This window comes from Piliocolobus tephrosceles, chromosome 1 (genome assembly GCF_002776525.5).
Source record: "Piliocolobus tephrosceles isolate RC106 chromosome 1, ASM277652v3, whole genome shotgun sequence".
Taxonomy (NCBI): Eukaryota; Metazoa; Chordata; class Mammalia; order Primates; family Cercopithecidae; genus Piliocolobus; species Piliocolobus tephrosceles.
Window position 1 is genome coordinate 56831829 of NC_045434.1, and position 14064 is coordinate 56845892.

The 14064-nt window shown below is 37.8% G+C and overlaps 1 protein-coding gene across 3 annotated transcripts in view; it reads left to right on the forward strand.

Annotated features, from left to right (window-relative positions):
- Nucleotides 1-14064, forward strand: part of NR5A2 (nuclear receptor subfamily 5 group A member 2) — a 150497-nt gene that overhangs the window by 82398 nt on the left and 54035 nt on the right. For all 3 annotated transcript variants that reach the window (XM_023224725.1, XM_023224726.2, XM_023224727.1), the window contains 2 exons: nucleotides 2118-2237; nucleotides 12111-12258. In XM_023224725.1, the coding sequence (XP_023080493.1) occupies nucleotides 2118-2237; nucleotides 12111-12258 (268 nt within the window). The remainder of the gene's footprint in view (nucleotides 1-2117; nucleotides 2238-12110; nucleotides 12259-14064) is intronic.

Sequence of the window (14064 nt, forward strand, 5' to 3'; positions counted from 1 at the left end):
TGCATTTGTCTTGTCCACCCTTATCTGCTAGGGCCTGGCACTTATAACCATCAAAGAATTGGCTCTCAACAATAGCTATTGACTTAATGAATGTAACTGTTTTGGTCAGAACATACTTACTGGTTTGAAACATTTCTGATGGAGATGTGCTCAGGGATGCCTTTTACTGATCACAGAGCTTGATTATACTTCAATTTCTGTAAGTAATTTCTTTTTCTCTTCTAAACAGCACTTACATGGTCCTCCAGTTGGAAGCCTTCTGTTAGTTATTTCTGCCTTTGTGTATTGCTTTACACTTCACAAAGGGCTTTCCCATCCGTTATCTCATTGCATCTTCACAAGACCTGCCCCACATATTTTTAGCTGAGAAAATATAAGGCTAGAGAATTAAGCAGCTTGGCCAAGCTCTCATAGCTAGAAGGTGTGGAATTGTGCCTCAAATCCTTGTTTTTGCTCTATGTTTGGTGCTATCTTGAGCTCACTGTGTCCTGAAATTGTGGAAATAAAGTTAGCCAGAAACTCTTATCACTACTAATATATCAGTGACAGCTGTTGAGAGTCTCATGGAATGGCCACATAAAAATGAATTTGATAAAGTAAATTAAATGTATTTGTTTTATAAAATTCTAGAGCCTCTTGATATAATTTGGAGACAGCCTAGATTGTGAGAGGGAGAAAGAGAATTCTTATTTTGAGATGGAGTCTTGCTCTGTCACCCAGGCTGGAGTGCAGTGGCATGATCTCTGCTCACTGCAATCTCTGCCTGCCGGATTCAAGTGATTCTCCTGCCTCAGCCTCCCAAGTAGCTGGTATTACAGGTGTGCACAACGACGCCCAGCTAATTTTTGTATTTTTAGTAGAGCCAGGGTTTCGCCATGTTGGCCAGGCTGGTCTCAAATTCCTGACCTCAGTCATCTGCCGGCCTCAGTCTCCCAAAGTGCTAGGATTACAGGCATGAGCCATTGTGCCTGGCCAACAAGTCTTTAGACATACCCCTGAACCTCTCTGACACCCTGTTTTCTCATCTGAAAAAATGGGTACCAGTTCTCCTAACTTCAAAGGCATGTTTTGCAAGTCAAATCTAAAATACACAAAAACTCTTAAAAATATTAAACAACATATAAATGTCAGTTACTTTTTAAATAATGTGTAGTGTGTATCTAAACATGGCCATCGCATTTGGGTACACCAAGGTTTTTGTCTGGTAAACATCACAAACCATAAAGTAAACTGATACAAATAGCTATAGAAATGGATAAATATGCTGTCCATATTTAAATATCAGGACTGGACATGAGATAGATGTGCATTTGTCATTGAATAATGCAGTTCCCTGGAGGGGAAGGTGAAACACCCATAAGATCCCTGTTATAATGTAGCACTTTTCACTGTAATCCTCATAGCAACCTTGTCAGGAAGATACTTACTGTTCTTGGGCCTGTTATTGAGATCAGAAAACTGAAGTTTAGAGAGTTGGTGGGAAAATTGTCCAAATTATAAAAGAAGTTTCAGTTAGCCCCGACATCATGCTTGGTGAGTGTTCTCTTCGGTCCAGCACAATTGGACTTTCAGTTAACACTGGTTACAAAATGGGCAGTGTGTCTTTGGCTCCAAAAATCAAATGGGCGGTAATGCTAATTTTCTTTTATATGAATTCTTTTGGCTTGGCAGTTTGCTAATATCTATATACTATTTCAGCTTCACTTTAATGTACTGTATTCATTTTTAGATACATAAGTATAGGCAATCTGGGGTCATTCTGATGGGGCCTACTCAGGACAACCTGAGGCACCTGGACCTAACTCTAATAACTCTATTAATGTTAGGTAGACCAATTTAATGGAGTGCATTTTCCTAGCAGTTCATTGATTATAAATACTTAGCTTAAGTACCTACGTGTGTCCTAAAAAAAATATTTGTCCAAATGAAAATCATGACTTTCAGGAACAGTGATATGAATTCTGAGCACTTGTGCTTCAGTGACCATGGGTGGAGACTTTCTTATTTATAGGTAGTCCTCTTATGTTGAAAACTACACAAAAACAAAAAAAGTAGTGAATAACAGTGTCATATTTTGTGTTTTTTTGTTTGTTTGTCTTTTTCCATTTCTTTTGCAGGTTGATGACCAAATGAAGCTGCTTCAGAACTGCTGGAGTGAGCTCTTAATCCTCGACCACATTTACCGACAAGTAGTACATGGAAAGGAAGGATCCATCTTCCTGGTTACTGGGCAACAAGTAAGTGTAGAGACCGGAAAAAAAAAAAAAAAAAAAAGCGTCTTTTTATTAAGCATGTTCAGAATGGCCGGAATTTAACTAGGTCAGAAGCACTCTTGTGCTTTGAAAGGGAGAGATTGGCTGCCAATAATTTAGAAAAGATGACTTGGTGCACTCTGTTCCTGCTCCGATGATTATAGTTAAACTTGTAAAAGCAAACATAATCATGAACATTCTGCTGCTTCCAGTCTGCTGGGACTGAAAGTCCTGCTTATAAGGGTCCGAAGAACTGGTAAATCAAACGTAATGATTAGTACCTAGGGTTTTTTTTTCCTCGAGCTTCTGTTTTAACCTACGACACTTGTTTGTCGGCTATTTTAAAACTTTATAACTTGTGGAGTCCTAACTATTTTGGAACAATATTGGTGAACGAGATGGGTTTGGATGTCACGAATAATTGAAACAGTTGGTATAAAGGCAAATGAGAGGGAGAGGAATTTCAGTTTTCAGGATCCAGTCATTCAAATGAAAGATAGAAAGAAAAAAATTACTGTTAGGTCCTCCACCTTTCTGAACAGATATTTGTTCAATCAACAAATATTTATTGAACATCCAACTCTGTGCTAGTTACTTCTCCGGGGCTTTGGTATATATTAGTGAACAAAATAAAAAGGTTCCTGCCCTCATGGAACTTAATGTTGTAGCAGGAAGGAGCTGACATTAAACAATAATCCTAAGAAACAAGCCTGTAATATGTTAAAAGTCAAAGTGCTATTGAATAAAAGGAAAAAAACAAAAAAGAAAGAACCAATGAAAGGAAAATCAACACTCATCCATAGACGTGTGTTGCAGTGCAGTGTGACCATATGTTGCACTGTGAAATAGGAATGGTTGGTTTGGCTTTCTTGAAAATGTAACATTTGAGCAAAGTCTTAAAGGAGGAGAGACAGCTTGTGAATGTCTTCAGAGAGAGTCTACTTAATGAACCTACATGCAACTTTACAGGAATTGAGGCAAGTCACTCCAGTTTCTTACCTTCCATTCTACAGCTGATATGCTATTTAAATAAACGTGTGGAACACAGTGATTCCTTCAATCCTTTGGGTCATACCTATTCAGGGCACCACTGCTTTGTTCAGCAATGGTGACTTCAGTACTCAGGCACCATGATCTTTTACGTCCAGCCGTAAATGTTTATGTGCTGTGAAACCACAGCAGTGCTATTTGGAAATGAAGGGCTCTCTCCACATCATTTGCTGTATTATTAATAAATCAAAATTTCCCAATCAAATTAAAAGCAAGCACTCTTTCAGAGTTTTTGCAAATTGGGTCAATTCAAGCATCTCCATCACTATCTGGTCCTTGCTAAATGCACCTCTCAGGAGAAAAGCTTTGTAGAGGAGAAAATAAAGTCTCAATGGGTTTGACTTTCTGTGCTTTCAAATTTTTGTTTGGCATTTTCATTCTGGGACCCAAGTCTTTGGAGGAAATGTACCCATTTTCAGACTCTAGTCATTGGGTGTGCCTCCCACCTTCACCCAATTAGGAGCTGCACTGGAAGTACAAGACTGGGCTCACAAATTAATTTGATTTCATTTCCTTCTGAGTTTCAGAAATGAAATGGGTTGTGCCGTTCTTTTTCTGAAGGCCCTTCCATTCCCGCTCTTTGGAAATACTTCTTATTTCACATTTCATTTTGCCTTAAGTGCTGCCCGTGGGTGAGGGTAATTACTATTTAAAAAGTAGAGAAAAGTGCATTTCTTGCTGTCTGATTTTCAAAACCAAGAACAATCAAGGAATAGATGGTATTATGGTTTTTTGGATCAATTACTGGTGCTTTGTGTTTTGTCATCAGAACTGAATGAGGAACTCGGTGGTGGAGAAATAGTCATTTCCTTATATGTTTCCTGCAGCCTGGATTCTTCCAGCTCCCCTCCCCACCCTTTAAAGTGTGCCACAGGTCTGTCTGAACCCCTCCCTTTACTTTTTTCATCCAGTCCAGTGACTACCCTAGTAATGATTAATTGTAATCAGACATTCTCATTTATGGCAATTATGGTAGACACCTTTATTTTATTTTGTGGAATATCTAGACAAAATGTTTTGAATTTATCTCTGTGCTTCTCGCATTTCATAGGATGGAAGCAAAAGTGCTACAAAGGAAGACTTCAAAAGCCTATAACCTCTCTATCAGAATTAGATAGATATCTTTTTTTTTTTTTTTTTTTTTTTTTTTGAGACGGAGTCTCGCTCTGTTGCCCAGGCTGGAGTGCAGTGGCCAGATCTCAGCTCACTGCAAGCTCCGCCTCCTGGGTTCACTCCATTCTCCTGCCTCAGCCTTCCGAGTAGCTGGGACTACAGGCGCCCGCCACCTCACCCGGCTAGTTTTTTGTATTTTTAGTAGAGACGGGGTTTCACCGTGTTAGCCAGGGTGGTCTCGATCTCCTGACCTCGTGATCCGCCCGTCTCGGCCTCCCAAAGTGCTGGGGTTACAGGCTTGAGCCACCGCGCCCGGCCAGATAGATATCTTAAAGCAGGGTCATATACATGTACTTCTTTTATATCCTCACAGTACCTAGCACAAAGCTGAATATGTTAGGCACACGATAAATATTACCTGATTGAACTAAATGGGAACTATTGTATCTCTCCCCAGTTGCTTGATTAAAACAAATTAAGTATAATTTTTTTGAGAATTCTAAATACTTCTCTGAGTGTAAAGATGGGAAAATTAGACTTTTGCTACAACAAGAATACATTACTTAGTGTACACCAATTTTAAGAAGGTAGTTAAAACAATGATGAATGGAAGGAAAGGAATATATTAAGTATAAGAGTAAATAAAGCAACATGCTAGAAGAAAAGATGATTTATAAAAAAGAAAAGAGGCCAGGCACAGTGGTTCACGCCTGTGATCCCAGTGCTTTGGGAGGCTGAGGCGGGGGGTCATTTGAGGTCAGGAGTTCGAGACCAGCCTGGCCAGCATGGTGAAATCCACTAAAAATACAAAAAAATTAGCCAGGCATGGTGGCATGCGCCTGTGGTCCCAGCTACTTGAGAGGCTGAGGCAGGAGAATCGCTTGAACCTGGGAGGCAGAGGCTTCAGTGAGCCAAGATTGGTGTTACTGCACTCCAGCCTTGGCGACAGAGCGAGACTCCATCTCAAAAAAAATAAAAAATATAAAAGAAAAGAGGTGGGAAGCTAGGAGATATATATGCACACACACACACACACACACGCATATATATCTGCATATATACATACACATATATACATATATACACATGTATATGATAGGAAAGTAGTTGAAGGAAGCAAAAAAAAAAAAAAAAAAAAAGGAAGAACTGCTTCCTGTTATGTTTATAATCCAATAACGATTGAGCTGTGGTGAGAGTATATTTTCTTTGCTGGTGCAGACTATGAGCTCTCTGGTGTGTGTGTGTAAAATTCACACATACAGTGTAATCTAGAATTGGAACAACCTGTTTTTGTGTCTCCATTCCAAAACTTCCTGGCTACGTCGTCTTTAGCAAGTTGCTTTACCTTTTGAGATTCAGTGTCCTCGCCTGTCCAGTGGCAACTATGATGGTGTCTACCAGAGAGAATTGCAGTAGGAATTACAGGAAGTATTCTGTGAAATGCTGACATAAAAATTAGAAGTCATCAAAATGAGGCCAGTGCAAGGGTGACATTTATGGAGTCAACAACCCCATGAAGAAAGGACTATTATCCCACCTTGGCAGATGAGGAACCAAGGCAAAGAGAGATGAAGTGGTTGATTCAAGGTCAAGACGCATCTATTAAGTGATAGAACAGATGGTCAGATCGAAGCCGACTGGTACCAGAGTTTGTGTTCTTTACCAACATGCCATACTGTTTATCTGGGTAACTCACAGTTGCTGCAGAGCTTGCCTTCACGCAGGCATTTAATTTGGTCTTCATGTGTAATTCCAGTGCATGACAGACTCTACGGAAATTCCAAGCAAAACAAATTCATTTCCTTTTTTGTTGAGACTAAATGCAGACTTTTTTTGTGGTTTAGTTAGTAGTTTGTTTTTGGAGGGAATTTTCTATATGGCATTGTAAGCACATTGTTACAGTAAATTTAAGTTATTCACAAGCAATTTTAATGCGATTGTTGCTTAGTGTTATAAAATTATTTTAATATTAAGAAAAAACTAAAACTAAGAAAAAAATTACTCATAATGCCGCCGCTTAAATCAACTTTTTGTTGAATTCTCTTCCAATCTTTGGGGGAAAACATATATCTTAAAAGAGGATTTTTCTCATTTTTCTAAATAAAATAACTTGCCTGCCCCAGAGACATATTGACCTGCTATCATGGATTTGTGTGGAATGTGAACTTTCAAACACTGCTAGAAGTATGTTTCCATGAAGCACTGTATTAAGGCCATGTTGTTGATATCACGGGAAAAAAAGTAAATGGTATTACCTCAATACAGCATACAAAATTCCCGTAAAGGCAGCTTGGTACTCACCTGTAGGAGATAAATACATTTTTTAATTTAGTTAAAACAAATGCTTCTGATGACCTGATAAATGAAGGAAAATCAAAGATGTAACGGGAGAAACATTAGACACAGCTCTGCAGCCAATAGTGATAAGAAGCATAATTCATCCACCTAATTAATGACTGTAATGACTGCCCTTTGCATAGTGCTTTTCACTGTATACTTTCACAGGGAAGCCCCATTACACAGGGTCAGAGAAAGTGCGGGGAAATTTCAGAGGAGGAAGTGCAAAGAGAATAAGATGGGTGTTCAAAGCTGTCCAGATGATTCAGCTTCTATAAGGAAGTGCCTTACCCCTAAAGTGAGGATATTTGATTGTACTCTCCTTTGCCAGTTGAGGAAGACACCATTGCTTAAAATCCTTCTAGGTCAGAGGAACAGTGACAAGCAATTACTGGATGAAACTTTAAACTCGCCACCATTTTCAGCCTCAGCCAGAAGAAATACAATTCACTCATTATAGATTTCCAGGTTTACTTATAGTATTTTCTCAACTGCCCTATTGAGAAAATGATTACTTCTGGAACAAATGAAAATGTTTATACTGACTATTTTGAGATTGGCAAATAGGAATATTAAATGTGCCTTGGTCCACAACATCAGGAATGAAGTCCCAACACAAAGGGAATGCCAGACGGTGATTTTGTATCCCCTTGAAAGCATGTATGTCATGTCTACACATTGCTTTATAGTGACCTTTTGGACAAACAGAGGAATGCAAGACCCCAGGTGCTCCATAGCCCAATCTTCTGGCTTTTTCTTACTAAATACAGCTCACTGTAAATAATGTGGTGAATTTGTCATAGCAGAGGAAAAAGAATAAGACTAGCCTGGATTTTAAAAAATGAGTGACTATTCAGGAAACTGCTCCTTGGAGCTTGAAAAGAGAAGAAAAATAAATAAAATAGCACAGCCTTTCTCTTAAGCCCAGTGGCTCACAAGTTTGCTCAATAAATGTTTGCAGAATTGAATCTGTTCATAGTTCATTGAGAACTAGAGAAACTAAAATAGCCCCACTGCAAAAAGCAGCCCAGGACACCAGTACATTGTATATTGAAATGAGGATTCAGTGTTTCACTTAACCCTATAAGTTAGCTATTATGTTCTAATTGTGTCTTGAATCAGGCATCTACATAAATGTATATTAAATAGCCTTATTAAGCAAAAAGGAAATTATAATTATCAATAATATTAAGCACTTCAAATATTCTATATAGTCACAACTTATAGTTATGAAAAGAATTCTTTCCTATCCAATATTTTAAAAACTATACACGCACATATGCACACATATATCTATGTATGTATAAAATAATAATGTACTTTGAAGTAGGGTCAGGTTTTAGTATTTGCATATTGTTGCTAATTAACAGCCACTGTAACATCATCCTAAGGGAAAGGTCTACTGGCAACTTATTATCTTCTATCATTGTGTATCATATTAAAATGACAGGCATCTTATACAAGTCATCAAAATTTCAGTGATTAGAATTAAAAGCAATTTAGCTAAAACTGTTTCTATTTTCATGATGAGTGAAATTTATCCAAAGGGGACATCAGTTTAGAGTATTTCTTCAATACCTCCCTTGAATTTAATGACACAAAGGTTACATGTAAGAGAGCAATAAATTAATTTTACTAAGTACATAAAAGATAAGACCAGCTGCTCCTGAAATGAGCACAAACTCTGCATTCAACAATGAAAATATAATTATGTTTGTAATAAAATGTAAGGAAGTTGCAGATCTCTATGTTGTTTCAAAAATAAATCACCCGTCCTTCTTAAGAGCTGTGCAATTTGATAAATTATCCTTGAAAGAAATGTTGTCTAAGCCCTCATTTAATAAGCATGTTTGAGCTTTCAGATTAGCATGTAAATAAATGTATAGCTATAAAGTTGTTGGTAAACCAATTGATTTTTTGAGGTCCACCTCACTAACAGTCTCTCACTAAATATATAACCCTATGAAACAAATTAGATTCCTTTCCATTATAGTGTACTACATTTTCAAGTATGAAATTCTAGTATTTGAACTTATTATTATACACCTGTTAGAACTACATACATCAATATTTAATTAACTCCATCTTAATAATGGAAAATTAATACCAACATTTTTGTGTTTCATTTTAGTATGGTCTTCCTGGTTCAGGCCTTAACTAGTGATTTTTTTCTTTTCTTTTCTTTTTTTCCTTTTTTTTTCTTTTGAGAGAAGTCTAGCTCTTGTCCCCTAGACTGAAGTGCAGTGGCAGAATCTTGGCTCACTGCAACCTCTGCCTCCTGGGTTCAAACAATTCTCCTGCCTCAGCCTCCCAAGTAGCTGGGATTACAGGCACCTGCCACCACGCCTGGCTAATTTTTGTATTTTTAGTAGAGACGGGGTTTCTCCATGTTGGCCAGGCTGGTCTCAAACTCCCGACTTCAGGTGATCTACCCGCCTCGGCCTCCCAAAGTGCTGGGATTATAGGCGTGAGCCACCACACCTCGCCTTTTTTTCTTTTTCTTTTCTTTTCTTTTCTTTTTTTTTTTCTTTTTTTTTTTTTTTTTTTGAGACAGAGTCTCACTCTGTCACCCAGCCTGGAGTGCAATGGTGCATTCTCAGCTCACTGCAACCTCTGCCTCCCGGGTTCAAGCGTTTTTCCTGCCTCAGCCTCCTGAGTAGCTGGGATTACAGGTGTGTACCATCATGCCCAGCTAATTTCTGTATTTTTAGTACAGACAGGGTTTCACCATGTTGGCCAGGCTGGTCTTGAAGTCTCGACCTCAGGTGATCCACCCACCTCGGCCTCCCGAAGCACTGGGATTACAGGAGTGAACCACCACGCCCAGATCTTAACTAGTGATATTTACTACATATACTTTGTGTATTTTAAGCTACAGCTGCAATTTATTCCATTGATTCCAAGCTTAAATTGATAGTCTTGTCCCGTCTATGATTATTTCTTGATAATCACAGAAGTGAGAGGTACCTTATTATCATCACCTTAGTTAAGTGATTTATTTAAAGATGAGGACACCAAGGGATGGAGATTTATATGTACTTGCCCAAGGCTCTTCATATGTAAGAGGCAGCATTGACTTAGGTCTCATACCTAGTCTCAGGCTCTTGCCAGCACTGCTGTACCATCAGGCCTTGCTGCTGTCATTCACTCATCTATCCCATTAGTCTCAGTAAAATTTGTATTATTATTATCTGAAGTAGTTGACTATGTGCAGTTTTTAAAGAATTTATAGCATAGGCACCTTTTTAAAGTAAGGACTTTCCTTGAAGTAGAAAGTTCCCCTGTAAGAGAACTGGCAAAATGATAGTTGAGACGTCACTTTGTGTGCTCTGCAAATAATCCCAACGTGCTCCGTAGAGTTCAACAGCTTGTCCTGCCTCCTTCCAGTTCAGGGTTCAGGTTGCCCTGGTACTGACCCTTCTTTCACACACTCTGAAACAGAAACCACAGGAGTTCTCACAGCACTTGATGTTTAAATTTAGTGCGTAGATGCCAGCACCTGGCTAAAGCAGGTAGACAGTGCTGTACATGATGCAAGAGCTTTCCTCTAACACACATTAACTGTGGCTTTTTCATGCATAGTTGACTCTATATAAACTGATTGACACCTTTGGGGGTCATCTTTCCACTGACTCATAATTTTTCTCACTCTTGAAAAAGGTTTCTTTACACCCAGTATTCTCTAGTTAAAGCTGAAAATTCAACTCATCATATTTACACAATAAAAAAAATCCATTCTGCCTTGTTTTTAATTGCAAAATCTTCTCAAGGGACTAGTTCTCCTGCTTAGGAGGCAGCCCTGTGCCTTCTCCTAGAGAAGCAAGTGCAGTCAATTATGGTAATGAAATGTCAATAAATATAAAAATTTAATACAGTCTGCTCTGGGTGAGTGGCAGATGAGGACTTGCCTCCCAGACAAATTTGCTGCTGCTGCAAATATTAAATGCACCTAAAAGAGTATCTGGTTGTCTGAGAGCTCTCCAGTAAAAAAAGGATGGGAGCGTCAGGTACCAACTGGGCTTTCCCATTACGCTGTAATCGCAGCAGCAAAGTCAGTGCTATCACTGACAGTCTTCCCAACATCTTAACTTATTATAATTTGAACTTCTTATGTTCCCATGAATAATCTAAGATTGGAGGCTAGCAGCACTTTTTTTTTTTTTTTTTTTTTTTTTTTTTTTTTTTATGAGATGGATTCTCGCTTCTTCACCCAAGCTGGAGTGCAATGGCACGACCTCGGCTCACTACAACCTCCGCCTCCCAGGTTCAAGTAATTCTCCTGCCTCAGCCTCCCCAGTAGCTGGGATTACAGGCACATGCCACCATGCCCAGCTAATTTTTGTATTTTTAGTAGAGATGCGGTTTCACCACGTTGGCCAGGCTGGCCTCGAACTCCTGGCCTCAAGTGATCCGCCCACCTCAGCCTCCCAAAGTGCTTCGTATGTAAGAGCCACCATGCTCAGCCCCTACTTTTTTTTTTTAATGAAAAGGAAAATAAGCCTTTTCTTTTTTTGCTTCCAGACAACGGAATTATTCTCCTAAATAACATTATTGCTGTGTTTAAAAACACATTAATCTGATGTAATCTAATGTAATCATCTGAGAATAGCAGTTTTATGTCATGCTTTTTAGGAAACAGAAAACTAAAGAATAATTTATTTGTATTTATTTTAAATTTTTAAATGAACACTTCTGCTGTTCTATAAAGAATAATTTAAATGTGATTCTTTCATCATCCACAAACATGCAATCTTGAACCATGATTACTTTAAAATGTAGTCTCATAATACAAGTGAAAACGTATCTGCCTTTATTTTCCTCATGCACTAGTTAATATTGTATAGAACACTCGTCTGGATTCTCTTTTCATGGACAGTATGTTTTTCTTTCACCTTATTCATGAGAGTTAAATTTTTTTATCTCATGTGGTGATGTAATTTTATAATATAAAGAAGGCATATATACTTGAACAATTTAGGTAGCCAAAACCTGTTTCCTACAAAGCTTATCAAAAGTGATTATATTTATCAGACATAATAATTCTGATGCATTTTAGAATCATGGAATGTGCCTCAAACTACTTTCATGGGGAAAATCTCTTCTGTTACCAGTCTGTATTGTGGCCAGGCACGCGGTGGCTTAGGCCTGCAATCCCAGCACTTTGGGAGGCTGAGGCCAGAGGATCACTTCAACTCAGGAGTTCAAGACCAGTCTGGTCAAATAGTGAGACTCCCCCATCTCTATTCTATTTAAAAAACCTGTATTGCAATCTGATTTTACCCACAGTTCTTAACAATCTCAGGTGAAATATGTATTGCTGATTCTGATAGTCCTTAAAACTGTGATTCTGTGTTGCAGGTGGACTATTCTATAATAGCATCACAAGCCGGGGCCACCCTCAACAACCTCATGAGTCATGCACAGGAGCTAGTGGCAAAACTTCGTTCTCTCCAGTTTGATCAACGAGAGTTTGTGTGTCTGAAATTCTTGGTGCTCTTTAGTTTAGGTAAGAAATCCTTTTCTCATGCTGTGCTCAACCAACGATTGCTAAATGATGCTGAAGTTCAAATATCTTGTGGCCCATGTATGTTTTTGTTCTATCAATATAATGCCCTTCCTTTCAAATTATGAAATCTTCAAACATGAATATATTTTCATATATGTTTCTGCATGATGCATAGCCCTTCAGTGGATAGGTTGGGGAATGGAAAAATGAGTTATTCAATTGACTCATTCAAATGAGTCCTGTTTTTCTTCCATAATGTACAGATAAGCAATAACCAAATAAAGCTATGACAAAGGTTTAAAACGGACAGCTTAGGAAAGATGTATGGTATCAAATTTTAGCCATCTTTCTCCCATTGATAATTTCTATGTGCCTGTTGTTTCAACTTGCTACTTACTTCTGTTTTTATTCTTCTAAAATATGAATTGTAATTAAAAACCTGTATTTAAATCTCTATCGGGATTAACTGGAGAATGTTTATAATCAGATGCACCACTATGCAAGTATAAAAGATGACAGTTGTCAAGGGGAAAGGATGCTTCTTTAGGAAAGCTTTGGAAAAGAAAGATAACTAAGCAAGACAGATTAGCTAAATCAAGGTTCTCAGTGAGTCAGTTGAGAAAAATCACCACTGCTTGGAATAAAAAAAGGATTAAGGAGATGGATTTTTATTGACTTCAAAGGAACAGATTTTCCTGCCTGTCCCTTACTTGATTTCTGTATTTTGTTGGCTTAATAAAGCCAACTTAAATAAACTTTTTGCCAAGTCCATTTATTACTTATTGGCAGACAGCTGAGGGAGGCAACTTCCCTTGAATGAAAAAAATGCAGAAATCAGATTCACCAACATATGTTTTTTCTTTAGTCTTCAGTTATAAGATAGTTGTGAATTCATATTCTAAGGAATAAAACAATAAAAAAAACTGCAAAGTAAAACAGATGTGTCTACTCTCCAAATTTGGTACTTTATTTTTAAAATTCTTCTTGACAGGACTGCACAACTGTTGCTAATAAAGGGGTGGTTTGAAGTAATAGAACCAGAGTTAATTTTTCACGTATAGTCAACATTTAAAATAAAAAGAGCATTTTCATATTTTGGAAAATGTGATAAATATAGCAAAGAGAAATGTTACTGAAAATTTAAACGGACAACAGAATTTCATAGATGTAACTTTCAAAAGTTTACAATGCCAAGACTAGATCCTGTGTGGTTTCTATATTAACCACAATAAAAAGGAAAGTTCTGTTCAAGTTAAGTCGGCATCTTTTACCCGAGAACAGTGTTTAGAATGTTAAAAAGGAAAATAGCAAGCATAGGCCTGCTTGCTGTAATCGCACAAATTATTCTGGTTTATGGTAAGATCTTAGCCTTTTAAACTAGTACATTTGATCAGTAATTAAATGGAAAATGTGGTAATATATGTGTAAGAAATCTTACAGCATCTTAGTGATAAAATATTTAGAGAGGGTCATCTCACTTCAATGGTATTTTAAATTAGTTGAAGAAATGTATTACATTTGAAGATGTACATATTAACCATGAGCCATCTTTAGTTTTCAGCACTTTTATCGTTCCTTCATCATTTTCCAAAATTATTATATTCTCTGCTAACACTGTGGGTAGGGGGTTGGGATAGATCTGAGATGCTTTCAACCTTTGAACCTCAAAAATATCTTCCTGAACAACTGGGCCGTGTATTTACCAGAACTTTAGTCACACACTCTGTTGTTTAATGAGCACTTGGATTGTTTCAGGAGCCCAGTGCACCAGTGAATAGCTGACCTAAATGTCCATTAAATCCATGT